Consider the following 10,547-nt stretch of genomic DNA (forward strand, 5'->3'; position numbering starts at 1 on the left):
CTATCCAATACATAAAGAATTGGATGTAAATAGTATCTATATTGACAAGTGAAACCAGAAACTTTATATATAATATACTTACAGTATACGCAATTGATATCAAAACCTGTAATATAAAAAATGTATTTGTGTCCATTTTTTTCTTAATTAGTTTTTTTAACATTTTCAAAAAAAAAAGAGTCTTAAAAAACGTAATTTCAGTCAACATAAGTATTTTAGCTCATTGTAATGTTCGAAGCTACGCATACAGATGTTCATCTGCAAATCAAACCTACCCGTACATATTTACAAGAGCTACGTGTAAAGTAAGCAATATCGAGGCATGATAAAAAAAAAAACAACAAAAAAAACAAAAAAAAACAACCTTCACCCCAAAACCTTCAAATTCAAAGAATGCATTGCTTCCTTCATATGGGGTCTTTTTGTCTGAAAGATATCGTATTGGGGAAATATTTTCAAAACAAGAAACAACATGTTTTGTGAAAGAAATGAGAAACACTTCTCTAGAAATTTTAATCAAACTTATTGAATGTTTGCGCTGTTTTGATAATATTTTCCGTAGAGAAATTTTAAGATTTTAAGATTGAAATGACGAGCATAAAGTTTAACTTATTGTAGTTACAATGTAACTACCGTATAAAAATCGCGATACTGTCCCTCCAGATATTAGTTATTTACGTATTTTCCATCTACAATGTACATTGTACGATCAAAATACTGTTCGCAGCGCTACTTGTTCTCTCGCTTCGACAAACATCACTACCTAAAACTGTACACTTACGTTCCTACACTGTGACATGTGCATGTACATCACAAACATGTATTATAGAGGAAAGAATGGAATTTAAAAAAAAAAATATAAAACTATATTATTCTTTTTGAGAAAATACAATTTTTTCCCATCAGCCCTTAGATTTGATTTCGTTGAATAGAGTTCGAGGAGAGAAAATATTACGGGATACAATATATGTTCTACCGTTATAATTCTTCGCGCTATGTAAACTGTTCAGACTACTACGTACACGATCTTATAGCGAGCGAAGCGAGCTCTAATGAAAAATGACGTCATTTTAGTGCCTGTAAGATTTTGCAAATAACATAACGCACAACTTCAATAACGCAGACAAAGACGTTGAAAGTATCGTAAATTTTGAGGCCAAATATTGTCAATACCTTATCTTGCTATTTATATACATTGAGGAATTAAATTTTGTGATAATTAACGAACAACAATCATGAAAGAATAATTGTTGTAATAATATAAGCAATATTCATTGGTGAATGAATTGTCAAACAAAGAATGATAATTATATATATTTTCTTGCCGGAGGAAAGGGATTTTTAAGGCGGAATGTCCCTCTGATAAGAGAGATAACTTCTGTAGAAAATACTCTCACTTTGTTTCTGATAACTCATAAATATTAAGGCAACAATGACAACAATCAACAAGGGAGGCGGTACGTACTCGGTCCCATTTTATGCTGGAATGCGACATTCATTTTAATTCAAATATTAAAAGATGTAATTTTAACGGAACGAACTGAATCCCAACTTTTCAGGGGAGGGGGGGGGGGGGCGCAATAAAAGTTAATAAGGGGTTAAGGGCTCATTTTGAAGGTTTACTAGTAAATCCCCCTTGATTTTGATCACACGAATTTAGAAACACACGCGTTATGTAGAGGAATTTTCTTAATATTTATAACAAGGGTCTGATGGCTTAACTGCCTCCGAAGTTGCCAATGCTCCCACAAACAATTGATGTATTAATCATCTTGAGATTAATTAAGATATGCTGATGATAAAGTAAAATATATTTTCTGTTCGAGTACTGTGAGTACTTTGACGATTTTCCTTATTGAATGGCTGCTGTAAGTGGCTGCTATAACTTCAGCATGGTTATAATGCCGAACATTGGAGTAAACTTTTCATAATTTTGGTTTCATTATTAATTCTGGGTGATGCACTTACATCCCCAGTAGTCTGTGTGAGGGGAAAATCGTCAATATAAGTATAATTCATGAACAATATCGAGTCTACTCTTTTATCGCCAATAAACAGAATTTTGTTTTATAGTGTCTTGTATCTCAAAATAATTTTAATGTTTGTCACTCGTTATAATGAGAAATATATACATGTAAATATAACTCATTAAGATGACAACCATACCCCTATACAATACGTCAGCATCATGTTATAACGTAAGGATTTTTATTTTCTAAGATATACCCCCTTCTTTCACTTTAAGTTTAATTGAATATGAGTTATAATTTTCGTTACTTTCTGTAAGCTGCAGTAAAAATTACAATATTGTAAAGACTATTTCACAAATAATAAAAAAATATACTGAAAAACTTTAATCTGTAAGGGGGTCATTATTCTACGGGGGTCACTTTTCTTCATGTAGAGTATGCTTATTTTTATGAAATGACACTTATTCTTCAGGCAAAAGGGTAACTATTCTACGTCGAAAAATGACCCCAGTCATTATTCTACGTGGGTCATTATTCTACATTACACCGGCATGATTGTTAACAGCATCGAGCTTTCTACCAAACTGGCAAATTCATGACCCCTTGGTCAGGGATTCTGGCGATTGGGTGGGGCGATAATGATTATAGTGAAAATGCACTGATTCTTCAAAAATCTTCTCTGCTCCTGGTCATAAAGCCCATGAACTAAGTACATACTTATGAAGAGGAAAAATGTCTCTTCCAAAATTGTGAATTTCTTGGCCCTAGAAAATTTTCAGGAAATATATGAAAGGAGTTATTCTGGAGGAAGTTCGATAGGAAGTACGTCACAACATGGAGGTGTCCAATACAACCTCGAGGCATAATCTATTTTTAAAAAAATAAATATCACCTGTATTTAAAAATATATAGTTACATACAATAGGGTTAATCTGATATTCCGAGCCCTAATCAGTGAAACTTTTCATGTTTTCATGAGTGTTTAATATTTAGAACTGAAAATGCTCATGTTTAAACACAATAATCTAAAGAACAAGTATAAATAAACTGTGATTTTTTTTTATTGAATTGAAACATATTAATGATATCAATTCTTTAATATGTGTTTGTTTGCTGTTTAATTTAGAACAGGTTTCATGATCAAATTTCTACGATCAGAGTCAATTTTCAACGGACTGGGGTCTTTATTCAACACATTTGTCTAAGAATTCAACATTGAAAATTGACCGCCTGGTCAATTTTAAACCTGAGACATAATTCCTCGTTTCACCTGTCGCCCACTCAAGTAACTTGTATATTTTCTCGTAAATAGTTTCGCATAAAACGAGACTGCTGCACTGTTGACGGATGGAAAAGAGGCGATCCCCACTGTTTAAAATTTTATGCCTGATGTCCTTAGGACTAACTGCCTATTACGTAAGTTATCAAAGTTCTGGCGTCTGGTCTATGCTGCTGTAAAATACCTCTTACTGAAACGTTCCTACCGTGTAAATTGTAGATATGAACTTATTTTACATTTTCAACTGTCTTTGTCTGTGATAACATTACGAATCAATTTCGAACCCTATAACCCAATAACTTTATAAAACATGAGTGACACAAAATTGGCGTGTCTTATAGCATAACGGAAAAAAAGGTATTGGCAGTTGCAGTGCCAGGGTGTAAAAGATGAGGTACATGCGATTACATTGTATTATCTTAAATGAAAGGATCTTGGAAATGGAAGGTTTAATTTTTTATAACCTTTGGTTTGGATATTAAAAGAAACGACAACGTTGGTCCTGTAAAACCATGTTTAACTGCACACGCATCTCAAGCTATAATTTTATTTTTCACTATAAAAACACACTCCTTTCTTATAATATTATTTAGAAAAAAAAATGACGCCTATGTATTAACACTATTAATAGCGCGTATACTAGTAATATGACATTCGTATTTCCTAAAAAGTTTCATATAATTGGCGAAAAAAGACAGAACGCGAAATCATGAAAATTTAATTCGTGATAATCTGAAATGATTTAACTGCAACATTGGTTTTTTTTTTAATTTAATCGTTATTACATTGTATCTTGTACCCTGTTACAGACATGGGGCGATTTTCGTATTTCCATCCAGTGAAAACTGCGATTTCTACAAGAAACAGTTCCTTCTATAACACAAAGCATAACAAACACGTAGAAAATACGGTTGACGATGTCGTCACCAATCCTTCGAGGAACCAATCGGATGTCCAGCGATCCAGACACCTGCCCTCAAACCTGACTATAGTAACGGCCTACTGGAATCTTGGAACGTTCCGGAAAGGCTCCTGAAACATGCATTTCTCAACAAAGACGTACTTCAAATGGGCGACCGTATTCAAGTATCTGTTGAATCAACTGGTGGTGTATACAGATTCAGAGGAGTTCAAAGAGTTGATGGAAAGGCTGCGATCTGACCGTGTCAACAACACCATGATTTACCTGACAAATCGGACTGACTTCTGGCCCTTCAGACTCCTTAATGACGTCAGATCTGTCTATAACGTTCCAGGTTATCCCAAAAACCACCCGAATAGAGTGGTTCCAGAATACACCACGACTCAACATTCCAAATACGCGGTGGTGGCCGACACCGTGCGTAAGCAAGTTTTCCAAAATCCCTACTACGCTTGGCTCGATATTAATTGGATATTTTCGAGACGAAGTTGATAAAAATGTGCAATTCGAGTAAGAAATTCCACGTCTCTTTAAAAGATTTTATCCGTAGGTTTTTAAAACATGAACAAAAGATGCTTTTTATTTACATTAATATTTTTTTATTAAAAAATTTGAAACATCTTGTTGACATTACTGGTTATGGTATATTAGATATTTATACTATGCATTTATTCACATCTAATTTTAAACTTTACAGTGCGTTACTTGCAACCAAAATAGATTTTTTACTTTTTCGAAAAAAATACCAAAAAATTCATATAAAAAAAATAAGGGCATATATCCTTCTTTGAACAACGCAATCTTGCTTCAGAAACGATACTCTAACGATCCATAAAATAAAATTTTGGTGTACTGAATTAGAGTTATTTCACGTATTTTTTTTGATGAACAGAATATGATATAGCAATTTTTTTCAATGAAAATTTACACATATTTGTTTTATCGTTTCTGGGTTTATCCATGCAAATGTGGTATTTTGGAAACATAAACTAAAGAGCCTTCCGTGAATGTAATGCGCATGCGCAAGATTGTAAAATCCAAAAAAATCCAGATGATTTCCGGATTTTTTAAAGGAATTTTCGTTGATTATTAATTAGCGAAGCTTGATTGAGAAAAAAACAACAAATTGATTATCTTCAAGTACAAATAATGTTTAAAATATATAAAACAAAAGACAGTATTCTTTCGATTACTTGGTATTAAAGTCCAAAAATTCGAGTCTATTATTTTAATATAGTAGTATAGAAGTTCCCTATTAACGTATGCATATTCACGGATAATGTTATTACTAAAACCGATTTGGTTTGACTTTTCCGATCGCGTCGCGTTCAACTTTTTCAGCTACGTCATACATAAACAATACCCGCACCTTAACCACAGTTTTTTTATTGGTGGATTCAGCTTACCGCTGATTGCCTGCTGGTTAACTAAGACTAAATATTATGCACGGACAGAACAACAACATATCAGAGAATGAAAAATTCACATGGGTACTCGTGACTGTCGAAATTATTTTTCGAAAGTGTACACTTGTGATAAAACAATACATACGGTACATAACATATATAGCTGTAGCTCTGTGTATAAATTTTGGGTTAGAAAATATAAAGCTACAGTGCATACAATACTTACATGTACAAAAAAACTTTACGGCAATTTGCTGCGTATAAAAATAACACTATTTTTTAAAAATATTTACATCATACCATACCACATTTTGTGCAAATAATCCATTTAAATAATTCTTCATTTAGTTTACTACTGTTAATAATTGTAGCTTTACCCGCCCCAAACTTTCTCCTATCAAACAACCTTTAACCGTACTCGGAAAGCGGATCAAGAACTTTATGTTCTTATTCACCAGTTCAACCGAACATAAATTATTTATAAAATAAAACACAAACACATAATTTATAGGATAAGCTCGCATGTGCGAATGCAACAGACTTTAATAATCGTATAATTTAAAGTATAGTACAAAGTAAACGGCTCTCAGTCTCTTTACTTTCATAAACAAGTACAAGCATACTCATTCTACAAAAGAAGAAAAAATCATGTAGAAACAAAAAACTGACAGAAATTCAATGTTATCATTTGGGAGGGGTGGGTGGGGATAGTCTGTTGCAAAGTGGCATCGAACTTCGAATAACTTAAAAAACCCCGAATTCTACTTTATATGTGTACAATTCATGCGTAGCACGGAATAATTCACCCTATTCACCCGTAAACACCCGTAAACAGCCAATCGATATGTAATATCGACACGCCCACTTAATTCAAAACAAACACACGTGTTTTCAGTAACTTTTATAAATATATTTATGTTCTTATTCACCAGTTCAACCGAACACAAATTATTTATAAAATAAAACACAAACACATAATTTATAGGATAAACTCGCATGCGCGAATGCAACAGACTTCGACAATAAAGAAAGCAAAAAATTGTCAATGATATAAACAACCCACCCCTATATCCCAATATGTTTAGTTACAATTAAATGTTGCTCTAAATTTTCTTTAACATAGCCATCTTTAGCTGATTCTGAACGCCAGCGACCGTGTTTTTTGAACAGCCTATCACAAATACCAGCATTTGCCGCTGCAGTAGCGCCGCCGGCTCGAAGACTATGTAATCCGAACTGACGTTTATCCAGTCCGATAGATTCAAGTGTAGACAAAAGAATTTCTCTAGCTCTTGTATAAGACAAACTTTTGTGACCCTTCAGAATATATGATTGAGAGCTTTTACAAAAACAAACAGATCTGAATATGAACTCATCTGAACATTCACTAATATTAGCTTTTTCCAAATACCTCTTTGTGATCATAATGGGACATGTAATCTGCCCAGTACCGGAAATGTAAACAGTAGTACCTTTCTTGTATCGATCAGTTTTACTTTTCTGAACATTAAGAGTCAAATAATCATCAAAAATCTGAATGTCTGACCTTCTAAGATTAACAAGCTCTGAAAACCTTAAAAATCCGGAAAAACTAAGAACGCACATACAGGCAATTCTAAGATCAAGTAAATTACAGCTGTTGTTACCATACAATAGACAAATATTTTTAAGAATGTCTGGAGAAATAGGTTCCTTTTTGTTTCTCCCTCGGTGTCCAATAGATCTGTGGCATCCTTCCCTTGTTGAAATAGGAAGGAATGAAGTACAAGGATCGGGAAATCCACACAATTTATGTGGCCAACTTATAGCATAAAAAGCTTCATCTATTGTAGCTACTGAGTTACATGTATCGCTGAGATGAATCAAATATAGGGAAACGTTATAGTCTGAGGCTGGTAGTGAAGAGATGTTATAACGTGAACACCATTTACAGAATCTATTGAATGCTCCGCTGTACTTTGTGCGTGTATTCTCAGCTTTTGATTTTAAACAAGTTTCCGGAAGTCTGCTAGCCAATGGCTCTAAAGAAGGTTCCGCGCACGCCCAGGAAGTAGTCCATTTTCCTTGATTAAAGATATCTGAAAAACTTGAAGATAAAACCAATCAAATAAGATAGCTTCAATTATAATCGTCAGGTCTCTACATCCCATTTTTCATTCAAATCGCTGAATAAATTGAACAGTACTAGTCCGTTTTTAACTGTGTACTTAGTTTTCCGTAACATCTACAGTATAATAACGATGTAATCGGATATATAAAAAAAGAAAAGAATGATCAACTGTGTAATCATAATTTTACAAGACAATTACAAATCTTAAATAGTTCATCTGTACATAAACAAACCCAGACCGTGCCAGCTTTATCAAGAATATAAATAATCTTGAAAGGGCCATGTCTGAATACATACTAGACCATGCCATCTTCATCAAGATACATATCTTGAAAAGGCCATGTCTAAATACAAAAATACTAGACCATGTCAGCTTCATCAAGACACAAGTCTTGAAAGGACCATATCAGCAATCACAATGATAAATAATACAGTTTCTTCACAGCATCAGATGTAAAACAATCATAATAGACCGCGCCTGCTTCTTCAAGATAGACATCTTGAAAGGGCCTCGTCTACAACTGCTCAGCGCAAAGCCTTATTGCCAAAACTTTAGAGTTGAAATTATCTGAACCGAATAAACCATTTTTATTATTAACTCCATGACAAAACACGTTTTGGTATGGCGCAAATTCTAATACATCAGTAACATACTCTCTACATTTCATTTCTGCATCGAACAGCAGTGTCCAAAAAGGAGCGGAAGGCCACTTCGGCACAATAAGAGTTCCAATAGCTCTGCAGTGTAATATATGCTTGATCACTTTGCTAACTAAATTAATTGGAGGAACTAACCAATTATTTTCAAAATGCCAAGACTGTGAAAATGCATCGACAGCTTCAGAATTTGGATACCAAAACAATGAATTAAATCTCTGTAATTTAGCATTTTGAGCGTTAGCAAATCGATCCACTGTATGTGGACCCCACATGCCGTCTATAAATTTAAAAAAACTCATCAGTAGTTTGCCAATCATCAAAATCAATAACATTTGATAAATAATCAGCTTTTGTATTGTCCTCTCTAGGAATCCAAACTATGCTTAATGAAATAGCAAATTCGACACACTTCGAGAATATATTAAAAGCTAAACTCTGTAAATGCGGCTTTGTGCTACCTTTTTGAACAATTGTGACACAGTTTTGGTTATCTGTGTGCCATCGTCCTGCTTTTCCTGATAAAGAAGCTGCAGAGTAATTTAATGCTAAATCAATCGCTTTTAACTCTCTCCACGTAGAACTCATCAATGACTCAGATTCTGACCATGTATGGTGTACGATTTTTTCGTCTACTTCAACCGTATATGCTCCTGCTGCAACATTGCTAGCATCTGAAAACACTAACACAGAAGGCAAAGATTCTGCAATTAAACGTTTATAGTTCATTTTTACCAAGTTATTTGTCCAGAATTCTAACTCTGTTTTCACCAAATCTGGAAATGCAAGATTTATTACATAATCCCAATGACCACGGCTCTCTACAGCTAAATATATATTTCTCGTCATTAAGCTTCAAACACAACCATAAACAGGCGATAATGAAATAATCTGTCCGGCAAACTTTGCTAGTTCTCGAGCTGTAAAATTAGGAAAAGAATTAATCAGGAAATTCAAAGTCGACTGAACTTCTTCTACTCTTCTGTTCGGAATGAATAAAGAATAACTCTTTGAGTCCCACAGCAAACCAAGCCACTCTATGGACTGCACGGGCTGAAAATTTGACTTTTCTATATTTATCAATAACCCAGCTTGCATTAGAGAATTGTGAACAAAGTTTGAAGCTTTCCGTGTGATTTCATAATTTTTACCGAACCCCAGCCCATCGTCTAGATATAAAACAATATCTATGCCGTGGGTTCTCCAGTGTTTAACCAATGGCCTTAAGCATTTTGTAAAAATATACGGAGCTGAAGTCAAGCCAAAAACTAAAACGTTGAAACAATAATACTGACCCTTCCAATAAAAAGCAAAATAAGTAAGTTGTTTTCTGCAAATATCGATGTGATGCATGGTAACCAGATTTTAAGTCAAATTTGAATAAAAAACAATCTTTGTTGAAAAAATTTAAAGCAACATTCCAGTCTTCAAACTTAACTTTTTTCTCATCTACAAATTTGTTTAATTCACTCAAATCTAATATTAGTCTCTTTTTACCTGAACCTTTGTTATGTGCAACACTGAGTGGACTGACAACAAAAGGCTGAAAAGGAACTTTTTCTATACAACCGCTTTCCAAAAGATCTTTTATAGATTGTTCTACAAATTCAACATTGTCAAGAGCAGATTTGTTGTTCTTGAAATTCATAGGAGGAGGAGGTCTCTGAAAAGGAACAACGTATCCATTTTTTATAATATCAATTACGAACTCGCTAGCTCCAATACTCTGCCAATACTGGACATTTTTCGCCAGACTGCCTTTGACGCCTTTGCTGCAAACAGAGCTATTTTCAAAGTAAGCAATATGCTTCAAAAACAAGTTTATTTGATTATCCAAAAGCGATTGATTTTGATCAACATACTTCTCTACAGATCTATTTGTTAACGCCAACACTGGAGGCGCTGGACTGGACTGAAGGCGCTGTGCACTGGGATTTCCAGTGTCCGTATTTTCGGCAATTGTAGCAGATATCGTATAGCGAGGGTTGTCTACGTTGCTTTGTGTAGGGACGAAAGGAACGCTGAAAGGACGTATGAGCAGGACTGCGATCGTCAGAAGGAGTAGAGACAGTTGCAGAGGGTTTCTTGTAAGGACGATAGCGCCGTCTCTCTCTGAGCGTGCGGAGTGCACGGTTTTCAGCTTGTCGCATGCGCTTCTCATCGTCCGAGTCAGAGGCGAGGTCGTCACTTTCATATTCCCGCA

At 34.4% G+C, this 10,547-nt stretch overlaps 1 protein-coding gene across 1 annotated transcript; it reads right to left on the reverse strand.

Annotated features, from left to right (window-relative positions):
• Nucleotides 1–6,258: 6,258 nt before the first annotated feature.
• Nucleotides 6,259–10,547, reverse strand: LOC128173188 (integrase/recombinase xerD homolog). Its single transcript, XM_052838910.1, has 2 exons — nucleotides 10,207–10,547; nucleotides 6,259–7,663 (listed from the first exon to the last, which is right to left on the reverse strand). Exons 1-2 carry the CDS (start codon nucleotides 10,536–10,538, stop codon nucleotides 6,643–6,645), a joined length of 1,353 nt encoding a protein of 450 aa, XP_052694870.1. The 5' UTR covers nucleotides 10,539–10,547; the 3' UTR covers nucleotides 6,259–6,642.

The sequence above is a fragment of the Crassostrea angulata genome, chromosome 2 (genome assembly GCF_025612915.1).
Source record: "Crassostrea angulata isolate pt1a10 chromosome 2, ASM2561291v2, whole genome shotgun sequence".
In the NCBI taxonomy this organism is placed as follows: domain Eukaryota; kingdom Metazoa; phylum Mollusca; class Bivalvia; order Ostreida; family Ostreidae; genus Magallana; species Magallana angulata.

Excerpts from the sequence above, each read along its gene's own strand:
- LOC128173188 (XM_052838910.1), bottom strand. The coding sequence starts at position 10,538 with ATGAAAGTGACGACCTCGCCTCTGACTCGGACGATGAGAAGCGCATGC. Across the intron at positions 7,664-10,206 it reads ACAAATAGATCTGTAGAGAA|TTTTTCAGATATCTTTAATC; the intron begins GTATGTTGATCA and ends TTTATCTTCAAG.